Source organism: Lissotriton vulgaris, chromosome 9 (genome assembly GCF_964263255.1).
Source record: "Lissotriton vulgaris chromosome 9, aLisVul1.2, whole genome shotgun sequence".
Taxonomy (NCBI): Eukaryota; Metazoa; Chordata; class Amphibia; order Caudata; family Salamandridae; genus Lissotriton; species Lissotriton vulgaris.
In genome coordinates this window covers 263,698,905-263,723,854 of record NC_141697.1, presented here as the reverse complement: position 1 = coordinate 263,723,854, position 24,950 = coordinate 263,698,905, and the positions used below count along the sequence as shown (strand labels likewise).

General features: G+C 43.6%; 1 protein-coding gene across 4 annotated transcripts in view; it reads right to left on the bottom strand.

The window, feature by feature from the left end:
* FLVCR2 (FLVCR choline and putative heme transporter 2) overlaps positions 1-24,950 on the bottom strand; it is a 505,902-nt gene that overhangs the window by 28,610 nt on the left and 452,342 nt on the right. For 2 of the 4 annotated variants that reach the window (XM_086937519.1, XM_086937520.1), the window contains exon 11: positions 22,357-22,441. The exons of the other annotated variants lie outside the window; for them this stretch is intronic. In XM_086937519.1, coding sequence (XP_086793645.1) covers positions 22,357-22,441 — 85 coding nt within the window. The remainder of the gene's footprint in view (positions 1-22,356; positions 22,442-24,950) is intronic. 4 annotated transcript variants of the gene reach the window in all.

Here is a 24,950-nt window from a genome sequence, read left to right as displayed (position 1 = left end):
TCCAGTATGGATTCAGGGCAGGGAGGTCGACAGCAGACCAATGCCTCATCCTCAACTAATTATTAATAAATATACGGTGGCGCAGCCTGAATCCCCACATCTTGCGTTTATGGATCGGATGTCTGCTTTTGGCAAGGTCAATCGAGCTAAAGTGGCGGCACTGCTTAGCGAGCTAGGGGTTGATTCTAGTAATGTGGCATTATTATCTGATTTGCACTCAACGACTTCAGCTTCAGTACGCCTTTCAGCATGCACTCGCTCATTTTCTACAAACTGTGTGGTCCGCCAGGGGTGCATACTTGCACCTTTTTTGTTCACTCTGTATGTGAACTGGTTAGAGTCCCCGCTCCTGTCGGTGTCGGCCGATTGCCCTAAAATTTAGAATCGATTTCTCCGTTCTGCTATATGCGGACGATGTGGTCCTGATACCTCGGACCGCATAGGTGCTGGACTTGTTATGTCTTTTATGAGACTTCTGGACCTCTCGGTCAATTTTTCAAAGTCCTATGTAATGGTAGTGGGCCCCAAATCTACCTGCAGCAAGACCTTTAAGTTATCTAATTTTACCCTGTCCAAAGTCAGTGCCTTTCCTTATCAGGGAGTTTTATTTGATGCCAAAAATTGTTGGAAACCCCTGGTGGAGGCCAAAAGGTCAGAGGCCGTAAAAACTATGGGACTTGTTGTTAGTATCACACATAGGCTTGATTCTAGGGTACCTAGGGACCTTCTGGAAATCTATCAAGCCAAGTGCACCGCACAGCTGCGATATAGTAGTGAGGTTTGGGGTTACACTAAGGTGGATCAGATTCAGATTACAGAGAACAACTTTCTGCGCACGCTGGCCCAGGTCCCCCAGTCCAACCCAGCATTTTCTGTGCATGCTGAATTAGGGTTCATCTATGTATCAGATCTAGTCACCCTAGGTCCGTTATTGTGCTGGATAAAGATTTGGAGTAGGGAAGAGCTGAAGCTAAGTCAGCTGATTATTGAAGACTCTGTCTCTGGACTGGTTATTGAGTATTCCATGGTTTGCTCATGTTAAGGCAACCTTTCTTTCCTTAGGCAGGCCTGACATTTTTATGAATCCAACTGATCTCTTCGCCCATGAGCTGGGGCTCATGGGTGAAGAGATGGTTTTTGGAAGCTCTCGCTTGTAGAGAGCAAGTTTAGAACTTTAGAAGCCAGTAGTTAGGGGCCATATGCTTTTAAAGACTGTATAGGGGTTGGAGCCATATTTGGGCTTGATTCGCTCACAGCATGGTAGTTTTATACTGGGAAGGTTTAGATTCAACCAATTGCATACTTTTTTGGCTTCCCCGCGTGGGTGGGTTTGGCGTGAGGAAAGGGCACCCTGATGCTGCAACAATGTGTCTCCACAGAATTTGCTTCATTTTAAAATGTTTTGCTGCTCTTTTAGCTGGGCGAGGAAGCGTTTTTTAATCCATTTACTGAAACCATTGCACCGTAAACAAGTTAGGTTGCCTTGATGTACTTACAGATGTTACCCACGGTCCAGGTTATTTTGACTGTTTTATCTTTTTTACGGGCCGTCTGGACATCGAGGGAATCAAGACCTGATTAACTATTTTATGTGTTCCCGATTTTCATAATTAATTGTATTTCTTGTTTTTGTTGTTATGTCATGAATTTGATTGTATCTCCAAGGATTTGTATTAGTTTAAGGTGATTTTACTCCCCGAAAAAAGTCTTACTGATGGATACTGATGTTGTGTGGTCTTATTTCTTGCTTTCACATATCACCTCACATTTAGCCAAGCACTGAACATCATCAGTGTTTATATAATTCAATAAATTTAAGAAAACTGCATCTATCTATAGCCATTTTTAGCTGAAGAACATACCCGTTTAAACAGATTCCGACAGGATGAGAATATCTATACTACTATTATAAAGAGAGAACACAAACCTTTTGGCAAGGTAAACTCATTAACCACAGCGCCAATCCACACACCCGATACATTGTAGAAATTGTCAGGGTGTGCAGATGGACATAGGCTATAAAAAATAAAAATAAAACGTACATTTAAAAATATAACTGAAGTGAGCATGGAGCTGCAGTGAAGTGAGGAGCGCGGGCGCGTCATGGCGAAGAGGAGCGACGGTGAAGTGAAGATCGCGGGAAGGCAGCTCAGGTAAAGTAAATGCTCATTGAAATCAGGGCGGGAGGGAGTCGGGAGCCCGAGCGGGTGTGCACAGAGGGACAGGCGGGAGGAGTGGGGGCGGGAGGGAGTGGGGTCGGGGCGGGAGGGGGTGTACTGCCCCCAGGCCCTTTCTGCCCCAGGCAACGCTGGGGCGGGCTGCTAGTACTTGTATAAGGGGGCAACATCAACAGTATTTTTGGGTGGCAGCACTAAAAAGGTGTACAGGCATTAGATAAACTAATCTGCAACATTTCAGTCTTACTTCCTGTAGGCACTTTAACCATCTTAAGCTCCCCCAATATAATATAATACTTAGCCCATACTGATCATCAAAGGCAGCTCAAGAGACTCCTTCACCTGAATATACTGCCTAAAAAGACTGAGGATATGATTCTTTTTCTTAACAATAAAGGCCCCAAAGTAAGTCAGTTCATGAAAAGGTCATTTGACGCCCCTCTGAAACCTTTGAGCGAGGCCACTCTTTCTCCTGGGTTTTCCACTGGAATTGAGATTAGGACTGATTTTACCTAGACAGGAATCAAGTTAGAGGTATTTTTAGTCTAGTATTAGAGTATCAGTTTAACATGCACTGGTAAAAGTACACTAAACTGAACGCCATCTTTATGTGACATATTTCTTAATAGGGACGATATTGTGTTTCCTTGGCGCTTACTTTCAAGTTGTGCACAAGCACTGAGGGGCACCCCCCACGCTGTAAGTAGGATCAGTGTTTCAATAGAATGGATTTCTGACGGGGAGGGGTGAAATTCTGGCACAGCTATGTGTCTTGTCCAGTATTACTAGTGCTGGAAAAACAGGACTTGCTATAGGTCAGCAATACATTTAACACAAAGGCATAGATGTATGAGGCTAGTAAAGATGCACAGACAAAGCTGTGTGTGCTCCCAATATAGAGGCAAAACGGGTTCAACAGGAGGCAATGAAGTGCCATTCACTGCAGTGTCAGCATCGTATTTTGTTGTACGTGTCTGGCATATCTTGAGCCTTACAGGATACCAGTTGCTTGCCAAATATCACTAGCAGGAAGATACTGGAAAATGACCCTAACTACTATTGAACATGTTTTTTTCCACTAAGTGTGGCTGTGTCTCCAATCTACAGGGGGGAATATGAAACCTGCTTCAAAACACAATCTGCTGCTAATCATCAGGAAACATGTTTTCAAAACATAGCGAGCTGCAACCATATCTGCTTCTGAAGTCCAAGCCATGGAGCCTGGAAATGAGCGACAAGAACTTGGCCTCGCCCTCAGAGGACAACATGGGGGTGGAGGCCAAATGGTAGCTGGATAGTGAGTGGATTTTTCCACGTATAAGTTAAAAGCTTGGAGATCAGAGAGTGTAGCACTCACATTAAGGTAGTGGAAAGCATAGGGGTATACAGAGGAAAAATTAGAAGTATAGAGATAAGGGAATACGAGGGGATATTTTCAGGCAGAGACTGGGCCAGGATAAACCATGATCAGGCCGTTCCAATCCACACTCCCTCCATGCTCCTGGAAGAAAGTGGCAGAAAAGGATTGAAAGTCAACCGTTGTTGGCACTGAAAGAGGAATGGCCTACCCTTGAACTATTCAATAAGACAAGCCTATAACTCTCTACACATGACTGGGGGCATGAGACAAACCTTCCACCTTGATGGAAGTGTCAAGTCAGCTGTCTGCTTCATTGAGAAGACCAGGCCAACCATCAAGAGCAAGCTCTCAGCTTTTAGGGAACTTTCTACCCTCTGCTTCTACGAAAGCTGGCAGAATTATTGAACTGTAAAGTAGGGAATGTCCATGTATAGTCCTAAGCACTGAATAGTTCCGCCCATTTGCAGGGTCCCTTGAGCACTTTTTCACAATATATCTTGTTTAGAGGTTTGCCTTTCATCAGAAAGTCCGTCAAAATCAATAAATAAAGAAAAATATTACGCAGCCTACAGGACTAGGCTACAATGGCCCAATCCTTCATCTTGTACTTAAAAAGGGGCCCGGAGAATCATATATGTATATAGTTGTATGATGTTGTAATAGAACAGCAAAACACACAAGATGATGGACGGAATGTTGCACAATGGCAAAACATTCACCCCAGTCACAGATCTGGATTTAATCCATCGTTATTTTGCTCATCAAGCTCAGACATGGCCATATGCAAATCAGTCTAGGCCCTGTCCTCATGGGAACAGTCCAGCCCGAACTGCCAAGCCAGGTCTTCCCTGGACCGGAATCAAGCATCCTAGGACCGGTTTCTGGCTATCAGCCGTCTTCAATGGAGAGAAAAACAAGGACCCCCTGGGTATCGATAATACACAGATTCCTAGGGCAGGGTATAAACCAATGTGAATTCAAAAACCTAGGCCATCCACAATAAGTGACCATACATGCTGGGACCAATGGAGAAAAAGAATTGCCAGAAGATAACTTGTATATTAAAAATTATTAATTTAATTAAACATAGATAGAAATCATATAGAGACTTGATAAGTCAAACTATATGATACAATAAAACAGTGACATATATATTACTGGAGCAAAAAAACATCAAATACATTCATTAAAAAGCAAATACATCTTAGTAACAGTGTAAACCCTGACTGATTTTAACAATTTTATACAAAAACGACAGTTGCACTTATTAAAAAGTTATACAAAGGACTCGACGCGCGTTTCGGCAGTAGGAGAACTGCCTTCCTCAGGAGTCGTTGGTGGAACTATTGATGATGTTATATAATATAGTGCTCATGGCAAAGGAATCGATGATAACTTCCTTTTGATTCTCGCAGATAATGCCAAACCAGTACAAGAAGCCAACTGGTGGGGTTGGTACCTCGTAATGTCACCGCATGAATGTACTGGCTTACAATGGCTTCATATTAATGTTCAGTAGATGGAGAGAATAACTCCAATATCGTGTTTGTAGATATTTCAATAGTGGTTCACAAATATGACTGGATGTAGTGCCGAATTAAAAATGCCCCAAGCATTGGATAAGCTTCTAAAGACGTGACTTAGTGCCGACAGCTAGGTGGTGCTGTTCCGCTTTAAAACACGGATCGAGATGTAAACGGTCGTGGGAACGCTCGGTTCCGTGAACGAGTCGTTTCTTATTTCGGGAGAAATTTCGCGGACTGCAGGATGGTGCAGTTCCAAGCGGCCAGACGGCGGGGCAGCTTCGTCGTCTTCAGCCAGGATAGCTCGACTCCAGTGGCTTAGTGAGCACGGGACCCACGTCTGGGCATACCCTTCCCACATAGGGTGAACAGCAAAACACACAAGATGATGAACGTAATGTTGCCATGAGGCACAGGGTCAAGACTGATTTGCATATGGCCATGTCTGAACTGGGGTGGCTTGGTGAGCAAAATAATGATGGATTAAACCCAGATCTATGACTGGGGGTGAATGTTTTGCCATTGTGCAACATTCCGATGTGTCGGTTCTTGCAGCGGCAACAGGCGCTGGACTATCTTCGCGGCAACGGAAGCACTCTGTTTACATGACTCCTCCTTTCCTCTAAGAGAGAGGGGCAGGGTCATCAGCCACCCAGCAGGAGGTGGAGCCAGCATTGTGGAAGGCAGGCACAGCCCTATTCAGCCCCAGGTGCTATGCCCTCCCACCACTCAAGATGCAGATGGAGCTAATCAGCCCTGTGCTGACTCAGCCAGCCTCCTGGAGCCACCCCCGCCTCTGTCACTCACAAACCAGGCAGTCAATTCACAAACAGGCAAAAGCACACAGAAAGGTCAGACAAGAAGACAGCCACTCTCTAAAAGGGCTGTTTTCAAACGCAGGATTTAAAAACCATCCTTCCTAAAAGATGGGTTATTAAATTCTGAGTTCAGGGATACCAGATTTCAATGTTCTATCTTGCTCCTATGGGAAGATATGCAGGTAAACATTATACACAGCATTCCCAATTCTAGCCTATGGGCAAGATAGCCTCTCAATAGTGAAAAACGAAAATGGCTGTAATTCACTATCAGGGCATGTCAACCACACTAGTACATGCTCTATCTTTCACATACACTGCACCCTGCCCAGGGGGTACCTTGGGCCTTCCATAGGGGCGTCCAATGTGTACAGAAAGGGAAGGGTTAGGCCTGGGCAGTGTGGACACTGGTCAGGTCAGCATGGCAGTTAGCAACTGCACACCGGCACTGCAGTGGCAGGCCTGAGACACCATTTTAGGGCTACTCAAGTGGGTGGCACAATCAGCACTGCAGACCCACTAGTAGCATTTGAATCGCCAGCCCTAGCACACTCAGTGCACTTTACTAGGGACCTACTGGTAAAACAAATATGCCAATCATGGATAACCAATCCCAACAACAATGTACAGGGAGAGCATATGCACTTTAGCACTGGTCAGCAGTGGTAAAGTACCCAGAGTCCTATTGCCAACAACCACAGGTCAGGAAAGACAAAGGAGGAAGAAGCAAAATGTTTGGGGGTAACCCTGCATAAAGGGCCCTTTCCAACAGTATTCTTCCAAGAACGTGGACCCTACAACATGCCAGGATGATGCTATTCTTCCACACTTACTTCATTTGGCAAAATTTGGCTTGCAATTCTCTTCTATAAAGGTTCACCTGGCTGCTCTTACTGCCTACAGAAATATCCTTCACAAACCTCTTTTTTTTAAATCCCTGTAATAATGGATTTTCTAGAAGGGTTGAAGAAGGTTTTACCTCCCATTAGGTGTTGTCCTCCACCCTGGGAACATAATGTAGTTCTTTCACGGCCAATGCAGAAGGCATATCTACAAATTCTGCCATGGAAAACCGCTTTTCTTGTGGCCATCACATCAGACCGCAGGATTAGCATGAATCAAGCCCTATGCTTAAAGTGGTTATGAGAACTCACCTGAAATTCCTCCCCAAGGTTATATCTGATTTCCATGTTAATCAGACCATATTATTACCAACATTCTTTCAGAATCCCTCTACTCCAGCTGAAAGATCGCTTCATCCTCTAGATGTGAGTGATATCCACATCTTGAGGCAATTGTTTAACAACTATGGTCCGATTTGTATGGATTAGCAACTTTTAAGCAATCCAATGCCCAATGGATAGTTTCCTGTCTCTTATTGTACTATCAGAAAGCTGACAAGACACTTTCAGCTAAACCAAAAGCGCACTCCACTAGAGGTAAAGCAGCAACTGCTACTTTATTGAAGAATATCCCTAGACAGGATATTTGCAAAGCAGCCACGTGGAGATCCGTTCATACATTTACAAAGCATGACTGCCTAGGCTCTGATGCTTGAGTAGACGCTCAAGAAGGACAGGCCTCCTTCAGAAATCTATATGCTTAAAGGGCTACCTTAGTTCACTCACTGTCTTCTTCGCCGCTGTAAGTAAGGATGGGCTTGCTGCTCTATTCAGTGCTTAGGACTATACATGGAAATCCTCTATGAGAGAAGGACAAGTTTCTTACCTCCAACTGCAGTTTTCTTGAAGCGGAATTTCCATTTTAGTTATAAGCAACCCTCCCTCCTCCCCCATGGAGTGGACATAATTAATCATGGATCCTATATATCATCATGCATCGCCTCAAAAAGAACTGAAGCAACTGCCACCTACCTGCTCAGCATGATGGGATACTGATGGTCCCTGGGTTCTTATCTATTTTCTATCTCATATAATGACATCCTATGGGGCTACTCTTTCCTGCTTTCCTTCATCTCAATGCTCTATCAAAAAAACAAAAAGCAGGATTGTGAATGAGATTTATGCTGTTATATTACAACATCATGAAATTATACACATATATATTTCTCCTGGACCCTTTTCTTTTAAGTACAAGATGAAGAATTGGGACATTGAGACTAGTTCTATAGGCTGCATCATATTTTTCGTTATTTCTATGTTGTTATCATATTGACTGACGTATGAAAAACAATAAATAAATTAAATATATATATATTTTTTTCTTTCTAAGTGACTCTACATCTACACTTAAGAAGATACGTTGTAAAAAAAAAAAAGTGCTTCATCAGAGTCCCCGCATATGGGTTGGACTATACAGTGCTTATGACTATAATTGAAATTCCACTACGAAAGAACTGGAGTTGCAGGTAAAACTATTCCTTTTTCTCTAAATTCATGAATCCCAGGATACTTTGCATATGTGCATGGATTCGGAAAACATTTTAAATAACCAGGATACATTTTTGAAAATAATTCCTTAAAGAAACATGTTTATAGAAGGTAAGATGTAGTTACAAATATATTATATATTCAAGCAGTGTAATAGAGGTTTCACTGAAAAATGATGCATGCTTTTAACCACCCCCACACAAGTGAATTAGGGAATGGTGCCTTCAGGTATTAGCCTACACTGTTGACTGTCAGCATCATTTAGCAATTCAACAGCTCAATGCCAACTATACCTTTTGCTTAAATAGGGGGTTTGGAATAAAAACATCAATGATGGTGAAGTATGTTCTCGAGTTGGCCTAACGGCTAGGGCGCTCGACCTCGGACCTGGGGATCTGGGTTCGAGTCTTGGTAACGAGGCTAAACATCCTGTGATTCTGGGCAAATCACAATCTCCCCATGCCTAACAAAAATGAATGTGTGTCCTCTTGTAACGTAACTGGTGCTATGTAAACCGCGCTGATACCCGATTCGGGTCAAGTTCGCACTATATAAAACTCTGCAAAAAAATATTCATAAGCAGTACAATATAATAGCAGGCTCATCACCTCTCCCTGAAATGAAAGGAAAATGAATCCCTAGTAATGCAAACAATTCTGCTGAGAGGATAAACTCACTAAAATCTCTCACTGGAACTAGAGTCAAAGTGGTTATTTTTGGGAAACAAACAAGCTCTGCAAAAGTCAGTGAACAGGATACAGCAGGAGACATACAAGTGCCAATCACAGCAAAGTGTCAGCTTTGTATCTTGTTGTACCTGTCTGGCATTGCTCGAGCTCCACAGGGCGCCACTTGCTTGCCAAACATCTACTAGCAAGAAGATGCTGGAATCTGATCCTAACCAACACTTAACAGTATTATTCCACTAAGGGCGGCTGCATCTTCAATCTACGGTGGGGGGAATGAAGGGTGGGGAATGAAGCCTGCTTGAAAACAATCTGTCTGCAATCATCAGGAAACATGTATCCCAAACTTAGCCAGCTGCAACCGTATCTGCTTCTGAAGTCAAAGCAGCGGAGACTGGAAGTGAGCGACAAGTACTTGACCTCACCTTTAGGGGACAACATGGGGTGGTGGCCAAGTGGTGGCTTGAGTATGAGGGGATGTTTCCAGGTATAAATTAAAAGCATGGTATAGAGGAAGTGTAGCACACAAATTAAGGTAGGGGAAAGCACAGGTGAAGACAGGAAAAATGAGAAGTATAGAGATAAGAGAACAAGAGGGGATATTTTCATGCAGCGATTGGGACAGATTAAGCCATAAATACATCTGACAAACCCTGAAATGGGCCCATGTGCATGACAAAAGCACTACTGATTAGGCCCTTCCATGCGTCTTCCAATCCACACTCCCACCATGCTCCTGGAAGAAAGTAGTAGGCTAGTATTCAGACTCAATATAACTGGGTGCCAGAGAAAGAGGACGAACAAAACTTGAACTGTTCAATAAGACAAGCCCATAACTCTCTTCACATGACTGGGGGGATGAGACAAACCCTCCACCTGTATAAAGAGTCAAGATTGCTGTCAGCTTCATTGGTTCAGGTAAACCATTAAGAGCCAACTCTCTGTTTTTAGGGAACTTCCTGTCCATTGCCCTAGGCTTCTTCCAGAGATGACAGAATTATCGACCTGGAAAGTAAGGTTACATTCTTGTTATGAATTTAGAGAAAATACACAATTGAGACCTAGCACGATTCCCAGTACAATCTGCACAGGGTTACCCAAAACTTTTTGCCTTCTTCCGCCTCCTGTTTAGACATTTTTCTGCTGGTTTTAGGGCTCTGGCCACTTTTTCACAGCTGACCAGTGCTAAAGCGCGTGTGCTATGTGTCTAAAAAGTAATGACATTTGGTTCCTCCATGATTGGCATATTTGAGTCACTAATAAGTCCCTAGTACAGGGCACTACATGTGCCCAGGGCCTGTGAATCAAATGCCTCTATTGGGCCTGCAGCACTGAATGTGCCACCCACATGAGTAGCCCTTCAATCCGGTCTCAGGCCTGCCACTGCAGAGCCAATGTGCGCAGTTATGAACTGCCATTTCGACCTGGCAAGTCCACCTAATTACCATGCCCAAACTATCCTTTTTTTATTACATGCAAGTCACCACTAAGCTAGGCTCTAGGTAGCTCCATGGGTAGGGTGCAGTGTATTTAAAAGGTAGGACATGCACTTTGCTGTTTTATGTATCCTGGTATTGAAATTCTGCTAAAATTCGTTTTTCACTACAGCAAGACTCTCTCTCCCGTAGGTTAGCATTGGAGCTACCTTGTAACATGTTACAAGTGTAACTTCCAATTGGCAAACGATCGGAAGGAGGAGTTTGATATATCTGGACTCACAATTTAAAAACACAACTTTTACTGAAGTTGGTTTTTAAATTGCAGGTCTGAAAATGCCACTTTTAGAAAGTTGGCATGTTCTTACTTTAACCATTCTGTGCCTCTGCCAGCTGGGATTGGCGAATTCACTCTAGACAGTCACACACAAAAGGAGCTAAGGTGTGCCCTTCATATCCTGATTGCCCATCACCAGGCTGATGACCCTTCCTGAGCTAGAGTTCTGTTCTGCCAAGTAGTGCCAAATCCTGCCATGGGTCCTTGAAAGTGAGTATTGGTGCTGCAATCAAGAAACCAATCCATCGACTCCAAGGCATAATTTTGGAACCAGAACATCCCTGCGAAATAGACGCATTGCCACTGCCTGCACTGAAGCCATGGTCCCACTCAAATTTGCTGCAGTGCCTCTGAAGACCGCAGCTAAACGAGTCTTGGGCACTGCGTCACCGACATCTGTGGTGCACAGTCCCAACTCCGACGCAGTCACAGTCCTGCAAGGCTTCCAATCAATGCATCACCTTCAGCCCAGTGGTTAGACAGACCCTGTGGAACAGACGCACCGGACTCTTGACATTGATGCATCATCAAAGCTATGCCGCCTACAGGAACAGAGGCCTCGCACCAACAACCTGCGCATCACCTCCTTTCCATGCTGCATCGTCCCCAAGAATTAAAACTTCAAAGACCTTGCACTGCCTCCAGGAACTGACACATTACATGCATCCACAACATCTCACATCGTCTGCGCACCGCATAGTCTACGATTCCCTACAGGTCCAAGATTCTGTCAGCGGGTCTGCATGACTCATGTATCCGGCCTGTAATCCATCGCATTCGGACTGAAATTTTAGATTTCTCACAGTAAATTCCAACCAGATAACCCCAGTTGGAGCTATTGATTTCTTAACACTGCATTTTGATTTGATCTTGAAAAATTCATATCTTGACTTGTATATGTTAGATCTCTGTTGCTTGGGTCTTATTGTACTCAGTTAAATATTGGCTATAGTTCTAAACTAGTGTGGAGTACTTTTATGGTGTTTTTGTATTGTGTTACTCTGTGTGTGCACAAATATTTTACACATTGCCTCTTTAGTTTAGCCTAACTGTGCTTTGCCAAGCTAACAGAGGGTGAGGACAGGAAAACTTTTACTGTGTACTGCACTTACCATGACTAGGATTGTGGTTCCTGCTTGGGCAGGGTGCATACCTCTGCCAACCTGAAACCCAATTTCTAACATGCATGAACTCGGAAAACATTTTATGTAACCAGGATTTAATTGTTTAAATAATTCATTAAAGAAACACATTTTTAGAAGGCAAAATTTACTTTTCAAAATCCAAGAAGGTTACAAATATATTCAAGCAGGGTAATATACGTTTAACTGAAAAAACATACAGGCCTTTAACTTCCCCTCCTCCGGAAGAAATGAAATAAGGGAATGGTGCCACCTGGCATTAGCCTTCACATTTAGATGGTCAGCACCGATTAAGAATGCAACAGCTAAACTATACTCAACAACAGCTAGCTATACTCTTTGCTTAAATGGGGAGGGTTTGGGGGAAAGGTGGCTTGTTAGGATTTTTTAATAAAAACACCAAAGAGGGTGACGTCTCTTTTCAAATAACTTATTTCCTTTCTCCAACGTGGGATTTTCTTTGATATTCATAAGCAGTAAAATATAATAGCAAGCTCATCACTTCTCTCTGGATAGAAGGGAAAATGAATCACTAGTAATGCAAACAATTGTTTGTTGTACCCTTGTTTTTAAAGTACCTTTGGAGAGTAGCACTTACTTGCATTGTAAACTGTGTCCCTCACCGCGCTTTTCGCGGGTCTTTAGGCTTGTGAATTCCATCGCCGCCATCTTGGGGGTAGTTTAGGGACTCTGTACAGGCGCCACTTCCGCAAGCGCTCTAGTTTTAGGCACAGGAGGCGCGGCCCCTATTTAAAGCTATCATGAAGACGTGCAGCGGTGACGCGCAGCGGAAGCGCCGTCTCCGCGCTGGAGTCACGCCAGAGTCCAGCCCATCTGTGCCCGTCTGGGCCCAGACGGGCCCAGGGCCAGATACTCTGTCTAAATGTTATCCCATGAGGTGCTCTTATGAGCGCGATGAACTCATGGCTCTTAGTCACACAATTACCGATAGCGACGACTCCCCTATTCAATGCCCTTCTCCCCTTTCAGTCGGTGGGGTAGGGATGAACAATCTCGCTAATAAAGGTAAGAACAACTTGGTTGTAGGTCTATTGAATTGTAGATCCCTTCCACGTCATTCGACAGAAGTCAATGTACTCATTCAAGACTCTGCTTTAGACCTCTTGTTTTTAACGGAAACTTGGATAACTCCCAGTTCCGATGCAGATATTGTGGAGGCTCTTCCGCCGGGCTACCTTATCTATCATGTGGATAGACCAGAGGGGCAAGGGGGCGGCCTCGCTATTGTATACAGGAACTTGTTTGTATGCAGGGCGCAGAATGGCTTACTCTCGGACTGTGAGAGCTGCCACTTCGCTTTTCGGATATCCCCGACAGTTTCGATATCAGGCTTACTGATTTATCAGCCGCCGGGCGCTCTGGTTAATTTTGTGAGCTCCCTTGTGGAATCAGTGACGATCCTGGCCGCATCTACGGCTAATTTCATGGTATTAGGTGATCTCAATCTTCACTTCAACGATCCCACTGACCAAGCAGCTCATGACCTCCAGGGCGATTTAAAAGAGTGTGAGTTGGGCCTAATTAATTCTGGGGCCACTCATGAAAAGGGACACCTACTCGACCCGATGTTCTCCAACATTCCCCGCTTCACAGCTAGGCCTGCCCTCCCCCTTTCATGGTCAGACCATTTTATGGTATCAGCACTTTGGCAAATTGACCCACTGCCTACAAGTGCCAAGCAGGCCTTCCTAGTTGATAGAGCCTGGTCGAGACTAACGGTTAACAACTGGACCTCTAAGCTGGAAGACATGCCCCCCCCTTCCGAGTCGGACCCAGTTAAGGCGGACGCCAATATTAACAATTGGCTGTCTGCTTCTTTGGACGCTCTTATTCCCAAAAAGAGAGTTCAAAAGAGGGAGAAAAGAGTTGGCTCTGCTCCGTGGTACTCTGTAGAACTTCGCACCCTCAGGAAGGGATGCAAAAGGATGGAGAGGTTATGGAGGAAGAAATGGGAATTACCTAGGAGAGAAGAATATCGTGCTGCAATGAGGGGCTATAAGTCCGCTCTTCGACATGCGAAAGCCCTATTCTTTGAAGATCGTATCAAAACTGCCTCTAGTTCTTCTAGGGAGAGTTTCAAAGTGGTCAAAGAACTGCTTAAAGTTCCTGAGCCGGCTGTCACGTATGACAAACAAAAATGCACGGAGCTAGCAGAGTTCTTCCACACAAAAATTGAGAAGATCTTAAACTCCCTGCCCCAGCCTAGGCTGTCTCAGGAGAATGGGATGCGTAGATGCACTGATCTGTCAAGAGAAGTGTCTCCCCAGAGCACTCGGTATCCAAACAATTCAAATAAAGTTCAAATAAAGGTGCAATGCGTGTAAATCAGTTTCAATGTTATTCTTTACTTGTGCATTTTTTTCATGATTCTTCTCATTATTTACAAGTGTTTTAACTCATTGGCCCAATGCATTTCGGGCGGAGCCCTTCCTCGGGGGCCCTGTAAAATCCTGAAATATTGATAATAAAGTACAGTTTCAAAAAGCAAATCTTAACACATTTGTTCATCCCATAATCAAACAGTATTCAACATGTGACCACATGCGAGGGGGGTGAAAAATCCGTGTTCATAGTGTATCATTATGCTAATGTTGCGTGTTTAAGTGTGCTCGGCAATGTTAACTGGGAACGTGCAGTAATTTAAAGTGTTTAAGGGGTGACTAAAATCGTCACGATATTGAATAAAGTGCTCGTAAAAAAACGGCTCAGCAAACCTATTCAGGCGAATATGGTAATCACGCTGTTATAGAAAAGATATCTGTAAACGAACGAAAGGTGACACACGTTAAAAAACGGGTCTGCGTTTGACAGCATTCTTCTGTCAAAGATACTAGCGTGAATGGTGCTTACCGAGTAAAATAATAGAGATCGGGTCCGTGGTGGAGTCCAGTAGAAATGGGAATGGGAAGCAGACCTTGGGAACTCAGATCAGAGAGACAGCTTTCCACCTTGACTCCTTTGGCCCAGTATCAGTGAGCGAGGTAGCCAAAACCTTAGCATCGGTTAAAAGTGGTTCCCCCATGGACCCTGTTCCCATGAGGTTCCTCAAACAGGTAGCAGCATCCATTGTAGCTCCCGTGACGGACCTAATGAACGCTTCTTTTGGCCAGGGTGTGGTGCCACCTACTTGGAAAACTGCTGTTGCGAAGGCTCTTTTAAAAAAGCCCAATTTGGACCCCACGGACCTGTCGAACTTTAGGCCCATCTCGCTGCTGCCGGGCCTCGGCAAAATTGCTGAAAGGTTGGTCAACAACCAATTATCAGCTTTCTTGGAGTCGAATGGACTCCTCCGGGTCTCGCAGACCGGCTTCCGCCCAGGTCAGGGCACCGACACAGCCCTTTTGGCGGTCGTCGATGAATCTAGACGTATTCTTGACTCAGGAGGGTCAGTGGCAGTGATCCTCCTGGACCTCAGTGCGGCGTTTGACACCGTGAACCATCAGGTGTTGATTCGGCGGCTGGCTGAGGTAGGGGTGTCCGGGGTGGCCTTGCAGTGGCTGAGATCTTTTCTTTCCGGACGAACTTACCAGGTTTGGGATGGCTGTGAGAGATCTAAATCAATCCCCCTCCAGTGTGGAGTGCCACAGGGCTCCTCCCTGAGCCCTACATTATTTAATGTTTACATGGCCCCCCTGGAGGACTTAGTTTCCCCATATGACATCAAAATCGTCAGCTACGCTGACGATACGCAGCTGGTGGTTTCCTTATCCCATCTGGCCGACAACCCGGACACCTTGAACTCCTGCCTGTCGGATGTTCATACTTGGATGGAAGAATCTTTCCTCAAGCTGAACGGCTCGAAGACGGAAATATTGCTGCTGGGGAGTAAAACTCCCCATTTCCCTTCGATTAGCTGGCCGAGATGCATGGGTGACCTCCCGGCCCCCAAAGAAGCGATTAAGAGCCTGGGAGTCTGGCTAGAACCAGACTTGTCATTTCGCACCCAAGCCAAGAAAACCGCAGGAGTGTGTTATGCCCTGCTTCGCTCGGCTCGAAAAATTTTCCCTCTCCTACCGCCAACATCGAGGAAGCTGTTGATTCAGGGTCTCATAACATCTAGACTTGATTATAGTGACGCCATTTTTCTGGGCGCCCCTGAATCCACCTTCAAGACCCTTCAGCAGGTCCAAAATGCAGCGGCAAGGCTGCTTATGGATATCCCGAGTACGCAATCAGCGAAACCGGCATTGAAGGCGCTGCATTGGCTCCCAGTGCGGGAGAGAGTGACTTTTAAGGCACTTTGTACTGCCCATAAAATCCGCTCAGGAAAAGGCCCCCTCATTCTAAAAAATCTAGTTATGCCATACAAAGCAAGCAGAACGCTGCGTTCTGATCGGAAACATCTCTTGCTAGTTTCTAGAGTCAAAAAGGCCCGTACGGGTGGGAGAAGATTTTCATTTAATACGGCAAAGCTTTGGAACTCTCTTCCTCTAAAACTACGCGCCGAATCTTGCACATTGCGTTTCCGCAAAGGTCTTAAAACCTTTTTGTTTCCCGCATAGTGCGTTAATTCTGTCCCCCAGTACCATCGGATGTTGTCTGGAAAAGCGCCGGGACGCCCAAGGGTAGCTGCGCGCTATATAAGATTTTAAATAATAATAATAATAATAATAATAAATAATAATTGTGCTGAGAAGATTGACTTACTAAAATCTCCCACTGGAATCAGAGTCAATGTGGTAATTTTTGGGAAAGGTACGGGCTCTGCAAATGTCTGTGAACAGGTTATTTCAGACAAAAGTATCTATAAATACTTTTAACCTTGTGGAGTGAGCCTTGGGCCTACTCCGACATCTGTTGGCTTTTTAAGAGTACACAAATCAGGATACAGACACAGAATGATTCTACATCCAGTATATAAATGCCCTTTATTCAGTGTCAAGGATAGGGAAGGTTGACTCATCAGCTGGCATTTCCCCACATGGCCCTCCTATACTTTGACAATTTTTAGCCAATAGCTGGATTCATGAAAGCAGCCTTGATTTGCCATCTTGATACTTAGCACTCTGGGAAAGAATAAAGTAGGTTACCTATCTTTCTTTGAACTTGCACCGCCTCTAGGAACTGACACATCACATGCATACGCGACGCCTCACCTCCTCTGCGCACTGCATTGTCTACGGGATGTTTGTAGCAGGCATAAGGTGTCTGTAGACCACCCACCACTGTTATGCATTCCTTATTTTTCCAACCACTCATGTGGGAATTATTGCTTTCTCAGTACTATTATGAAGATAGGTCATCAGTTCCAGGCTTACAATCCAAAATAATAAGTATCGGGTCCATTGGCAATGTGACGCTTGTTATTTCTTAAATAGGACTCAGAATCTCATCACAGAAGCTTTGAGCTTTTAGGCAACTGATTACACCATCTCCAGTATCTATCTATCGGTCACGTTTTATCTGTTATAACGTTAGAAGAGTCAAATATAATACTCAATAAACATTTCTAACTTTTTTCTTTTTTTTTGAATACATATCAACATGTTCACAATTGGGCACTATCAGCCTGATTCATCAAGCTGATTTGCGCTCGCAAAGGGCCAGAATCTGAGAATCTGGCCCTTTGCGAGTGCGATTTTGCATTTGGGATTCATCATCCCAAATGCAAAAATCGCTAATAGCGATTTCGCAATTTTGCGAGGAATTACTTTTAAGGAATCTCTATTTGAGATTCCTTAAATACAATTCATCATCCATTTTAAAATTGCGAATTCGCAATTTCGGCCCGCTATTTACCGCGAGGTCAAACCTCGTGGTAAATAGCGAAAACTAAGTTGCATGTTGCACACACACATGTCCTTTGGACATGTGTGTGTGCAACACCTGTTCAAATTTTCATTTAAGGGGTGCTACAGGGTGTCCTTTGGACACCCCTGGCACCCTTTAAATCGCTATCTTATTTGCGATTAGCTAATTGCTAATCGCAAATAAGGAATACTCCCCATTCATTCCTATGGGCCTTTTGGCCCATAGGAATGAATGGGGAGTTATTCCTTATTTGCGATTAGCAATTTGCTAATCGCAAATAAGGAATATGTAGGAATAGCATTTTTTTTTGCGATTCCTACATGAATCCCGTTTTGCGAGCCTGTAATAGCGATTCCTTATGAATCGCTATTAAAGACTCGCAAAACGGGTCTTTCATGAATCAGGCTGTATATCTCTTTTCTAAACTCATTCAATTACTTTCTAAAGAGACATTTCCTATTTGCACATATACATTTCTCTTATGTATTATTTGTTTTTTTACAATTTGTTAGATAACTTTATAGAAATAGAAAATTGTAAGTTTGACAATCACTTGGATATATAGAGATTGCATGATGGTTTTTAAATAAGTCTCTCCTACCTTGCTTTGCATTTGTGGTGATGTCCAGTGTCAGCGTAATAATACCAATGTTTCCCTTTAATCTTCAGCTGTGCTTTGCACTCCTCAAGGGTCAGTAGTATACCATCAGTGTATACCTGCTTTACACCCTGCAATTCCACACTGTTCCAACTCTCAAAATTGGAGTATATGAACATGTGAAAAACAAATCCATATGAACCAAAGGTAAGGGGCTTCTCTCTGCAACTGACTGGGGTGCCCAGACTCTGCGGTCATCGTAACCTATTTGTCCGAGATCATTAACTGCCATCTGGGAACGGTGCTGAACCAATCACTCTTTTCTCTCTTTACCTATGTCATGGAACTAATTAAGAGTGAGCTTAGAAAGTTACATGAACTTTGAGTTGTTGGCTTGGAAATGTCATTCAATTTGTCTCTCTGGCTGCTTACATAAAAGAGGGGGTATGCGGTGTGAAGCGTAAGTCCTTGCAGGGACAATCGGTAACTAAAGATCTGGAGACTCAGAATGGCTCTAGTCCTCGGTGTAAATAGGTTTCTCCTACAAAGATTATTACTGAGCTTGTCTTCTCACTGTAAGTGTGCGACTGGAATTCATTCTATTAAAACCTGTACCTAGTGACCATGCTAATTGCTCCGGATTATTGGGGCAAAACCCTTAACCAAACCCGTCAGAGCATGACTCCTCGGACTACGTTCAAACACCACCTGGAAAAAGTTAATGGCAGCCAGGTCCATTGCTGCTCTAAGACATTAGTCCAAGTTCACCCTGTAAGGCTTTGGTTGTGACTCAAGCAATGCACACGCATGTTTAATTGAGAGGGCAAGTGACGAAAGTAGAATCCTCAAGATTTAATTTGGTCCGGTTACAGTCAAAAGTGGCTTCAACGCCACCACCAGCATGGCATTCTATCCCAGAGCGGGAAACGCATACTAGAGCTGCCATCAGCTTTCACACAGGAGTCCTCTTTGGGACATCTAAACAAATGGAATAACAATTCCCTGGAACCTTTCAGGTGCTGCCACTCAAAGATAGTGTGGGTTTGCAGGAATGAATGAGGCAATTCTGTATTGATCCAACTGCACACATTTCTTCTGGTGGGCATGGAAGATATCAAATGGGAACGCCTTCATAAGTAGAGAAGCCTGGAAATATTTTGCCTTTCAGCCACAGCCAGCAAAGAGGTTTCATACCAGCTCTGCAGCCGATATCACAGATGATGACAAGTATGGATGGAAGCTTTCTTTGCACTGAATTTGCTTTAACCTCGCTAACTTTAAGGATCCACACTTCAAACACATATTTAATTAAGCGTATTAACTTAGAATGGCATCCTGGCGGCAGTGTGAAAGCTAGGCTTGGCACATACTTGGACTCATTTTTTCCAGAGTAGATTCAGCATCAGAGTAAAAAATATTACAACTAATGTTAAGCATAAGCAGCATACTGATTCGCTCTGCTACTCAACGCTGAACTAAAAAAGTGATGACTGTTAAGATATCAACCAAAGACTAACCACCACACAGTTACTAAGGACAAACAACGCCTTTTTAGTGGCAAAGTTCAGATGTCAAATTCAGCTGAAAACTGGCAGCAGTGTGTAATACAGCAGGAATTAAATATATGTTGATTTAGCACTTCCTTAACGCCAACAGAAATATTTCTGTGCAATCTACCAATATTTCTTCCCAATTAGTGGCTTGTAATTTGCAGAACTGCGGCACAAAATGAGCCTTACGGAAATTAGAGAATATGCCAAGAAATTGGTGCACTTTGTGCAAAACAATTACTCCCTAAAAATATTGTGAAATGAAATAAACTGAACACAGTGCCAAATTTTATATAAGGAGGCGGACAGGACGTATGTTGTGGTTCTCACAAAACTATTGATCATGGTGAGGAGTAAACGCAAATACATCGCTTGATACTGGTCTCCTATAATGTCTGCCTGTAGTGCTGGCAGGACCACCAAAAACCAAACTCCAAGTTAGGCCCATTGTTTATCTTTCAATACCCAGCAGAAATAGGATGATGAGATGAAGACCCCCAATTGCAGCCTCAGGGATCCTTTTTGCAAGCAATAATGAAACAACCACCCTAAAAAGGGGGAAATTACTTATCTATTACATCCTAGAAAAGGCTGCTAGTGGTTAATTCATGGTAATGGCTGCAATAGTTTTTGACTCTTCATAATGTTCTGCAATATTCTTTGAAAGCGGACATGAATCTCAGAGAGATCCTAGTTCTTCTGAAATGGATCAAACAAGCAAGATCAGAAGCCTCAGAGGTCTGACTATCAGCTTTCATGAGAGCAAGGAAAGCGTGATGGCTAGAGGTGACCAAAGTAAAAGATGAGCTCTGTGAAGAAAAATACAAAAACATTCCTACTACCATCATTAGTGCAATCAATAGCATCATGGGCAGAAAGCAAAGGACAGAGTCTGGCATCAGAGAGCCCAGAGAACTGGAGAGGCATGAGAACTGTGCAAAAGACCTGGATGTGCCCACCACCTTCTTTAATAGAACCAGTAGAGTACAAAGCAAAGGGCACAGGATAGAGGCTGCCAACAAACCGCACAAGCATTGATTTTCAAGCACTTGCGTGAGCAAAGGCGCCAATGAAGTCTGCACTGCAACCAACATTCCTGCTCGGATAATGCAATCCACCCTTTAAATTGAAAAAACGTTGCTAGATCCTCCCCCACTTAATATGATGGCGGCTAGAAGCCAACTTTCAACCTGCTAGGAGTAGCAGGGACTGCGCCTTTTACCACAGATCATCTCCCAACAGTTGGCAAGGGCTGATTTCATACTATGGAAGCTAGACACTACAAGAGATGTGTCCCCTCAAGCACCAGTGCTTCCCAAAGGGAGACTTGAAGAAAGCCAGAGTTGCCCCCCTCAAACCCAGATCCAGGTTCTGGAGCAGACCCGAAATGTCAACTGAAGGGAGAAGCAAGAGTGGTAGGAAGTGAAGCTTCTAGAAAGCAGGCATTCCTGAAATATTCACTATTAAGGGCCTCATTTAGAGTTAGGCACAGGGAATACTCTGTCAAAACGCGACAGAGATCCCATCCCCCTATTACAAAAGCCATAGGCTATAATGCACTTGAAATACAGTGGACAGGACATCTGGCAGGATTGTGAAGGAACAGCCCATCTGTCAAACTCTAAATATGGACAAAAGCATCTTACTTCCCCCTCTCGCATTTAAGAAATCTATAAGGTCTACAGAATAGATGATGATCAGACTCCTTTAATCTGCCACTGGACTTTTCCATTGATGGTCAAGAACAGCTCCATTTGCTTATCACCACCCACACATATGGTAGTGGCCATACTGGACGGCCCATCACTGCTCTATGCTACCTACGCAGCTCCGGATCTGCCACTGTTGTACAGCAGGTTTTAAACAATCAGATGCCAGTGACATTCTGATACAAAGTCATTATTGTTTGCTTCTGATCCATAAGAAAGACAAATGAATGCTCTATTCTGGTAATAGGCCCTCTAACAAAAAACTCCTAGAATCTGTAAACAGGACTCGGTGGGACAAAACTACCTAGATCATTTAATTGGAAGATGATGCGCATACATCCTTGGATTGGTGCTTAGTGACCACACGCTTTTTGAAGCCAGGTGCTCAAGTCCCCCTTTAAGGCTGCAAGATGCATAGACGCGTGTTACCATTGCGAGGTTTCTGGACCCCTACCACTTACTAAGACATGCCGCTACTTATGACCTGTGCCCAAAGGACTCCTTGTTAGGGCCAGGGTCCCACAGTACCTGGTACTGTTGTCATGTACCCATATCCCAATTATATTTTGGTTGCAGGTGCTTTGACTACTAGAACTGGTAGATACCATACATTTTCTGTTAGTGGCACCAGATGGTCTGAGTCTGGGGCCAGGAATTTAGACCACACCACCCCCTCTTGTGCAATGTTCATTTGCTACCTATTATTGGGGACCAGTGTTATCAGATCACTTTGGATAGGTGCAGTGTGCTCAGAAGCTGTTAGCGAAGCTAGGTGCTAAGACCCAAGAAACGGTGCCAGTGCTCTGCCAGCTGAGAGAAAAGAGAAGCCCGCCAGCGTGATAAGCATGATTTTCCTACCTTTGTGAGCTACAACTGATGGCAACTGGTGTACTGTGTGCCTTAACGAGCCATAACTGTCCATCAGTGGGCTGTCAGGAAACGTCTGAAAAGGACAGTCACATGTCACCAGGACACACTTACACAACACTGAGCACAATTAAGGAAGGCGTGAATAAGAGCATGAAATGGTATAAGCAGGCACCGGCCCTACCTGCTTGGATGGAAATGTGGCTGGAAATCAATGTCCGAAATAACATCTTATTACTGTAGGGTGGCCTGATGAGGGTTTTTTGACAACACTGTATAACCTGGCACTTTTGAGAAGAGTACTAAATGTAAAACATTTTGCACTGTAGCTCCATCTGACTCTTTTCTTCTATATGCTGGGATAACCTTGCTAGATGGAAAAGAGAGGTAAGCTCTTGTCAAAGAACTAAAAAAAATGCCTTTGGCAAAGACATTTGGCTTAGCCTTGGGAAGCCTGTGATTTTATTTAATTTATATATTTTTTGTAAACCTATGCAATTAAAAGTTTAAAGGTAATAAAAGGTAAACATGCTGCCATCCAAAAGTAGATAGCATTTGTCTGAAAAAACAAAAGGGCAACAAAATGACCCATATCAAAAATGAATAAGTAAATAAACAACAAGCAAAGAAATCAGGGATTGGCCCACCTACCCCGACACTTAAATGGACTACATTCTAGAAGGATGTGCACATGCCTACAGACAAAATGCTGTCGCTCACAGTAAAGAGCCAACGGCTGGTGAACCCGACCCACTGCTCCTTACTGTATACCGGTGGTGGACGGAAACAACATGTTTAACAGACCAATGGATGAAGAGGGCTGGCTGAAAATTCCTGCATGTATATATATGCATTTTTATTCATATTTAATTTAAAAAACATGAGACTGGCAAGACAACTAAAACCCATAGGTCTTCCATAAAAATGAGGTCACAGAAGGAGCGGCAGGTTTATGACCAGACACTTATCTGCACTCCAAACACATACTTGTTCTTCCACTGTCCTCAGTTCCCTTTCTTTAAATATCAAGAACTAAAACTTATAAATGAGGAAAGGATGGTCAAAGACTATCTCACACTGAACCCCAAAACACTGATTTCATCCTCTTTGTCACAATTAAAGAAATAAAATCACAAATCTAGGACTCTCACTCCAACAAGAAGATGGGAATGTTGATTCCCCTACTTTCTGCAAACCCCAAGTCATTTATTTCATCATCCTTTAAGACTCATATGGAAATGTTTCCCATACATGATATTTAATATAGCAGTCCTCCTCCATAGCCAGGTTTGTGCGATATATGTACCAATACCATTATCAAAAAGTGAGTTTGATGGTCTGTATCCATTACCCATCTGGCGTAATTCCAAATTAGCCTGGAAAATGGATTAAAATGTGAATCAGCACTGTCCTTCTGAGTTCCGCAATATTTCCCCATTTCCAATTGCACCATCACAGCCAAGGTCGAAATTCTGACGTATCCCGACACACAGACAACCACGGTATAAGCAATTTGATATCTTAATCTTAAACAGCTGTGAATTGAAGCCAGGAGTAAAGCTAAAGAAACCAATAAAAGCTTATACAAAGTAACTGGGAAACATGAACATGACCTGTGCTGTTGAATCGAAGCAGTAGAAAACGTCCTCCTCGATCAACTTCTTACGTTGGCCTTATCAGGTCCTTTCACACGTAAGGAACATTTCTTTCCTCATTTTGTTAATACTGTTCTAGGTGCTTATCTGTCCCACAAACTGTCCGCTACTGCATTGAGTCCCACCCAAGATGCCTTTGTTGTTGCCCCTAGTTCTGTCCCAGATTCCAAGCCATAGCTTGACGTAGGCTGTTGACAAACATACATGAAATTCAAGTTACAGAGAATATGGATATTTTGCCTCCTGCCAAAGAACTTAAAGGCATGCATGGTCGGAGGCTGCATATCTGAGATCAAAGAAAGTTCTGAACCAAAAAGCAGCACCAAGCACTACAAAACAATGGAGAGTAGAAACCAGCAGTGGTGTCTGAACAAACAAAAGTAAGACCACATCACAAGCTTGGAAACTATTGTGGCTACTGCTAGGTTTTAATAAATGAGATCACTGGTCAACTGAAACTGGAAAATAAATTATGAAAAGGTTCTCGACCAAGTGGATAAGAAAAGAAAAATGCCTAATCTGAAATGTTGGCCTTCTTTCTATATATGACCATCATTTTAATGAATATTCTGTGAAAAAGGAAAAGTCACTTATCTGGAATCCCAATTCTCCAACATGCAACTGCTATTGAATCATACGCACTGCTAAGGCTGCCTATGTGCATGTTCATGAATCCAGCCTTTAGACAAATTCAATGTTGATGAATTTCAATGAAGATTGCACGAGTGAGAAGCAAGAGCTGCAAATCTAGTTCTTGAAAATGGTATCAATCGCCTAATCAGAAGCACAGCATATGTTTGAGTCAGAGTATTGCCACCTCTGTCGCAGATCCTGTTGATTTGAGATAAAGGGGATGCTACTTGTAATCCCACTTCTCCTTCATGGGTATCTTCACTAAATAGGACAGGCGATCTATAGGATCCTCGATTT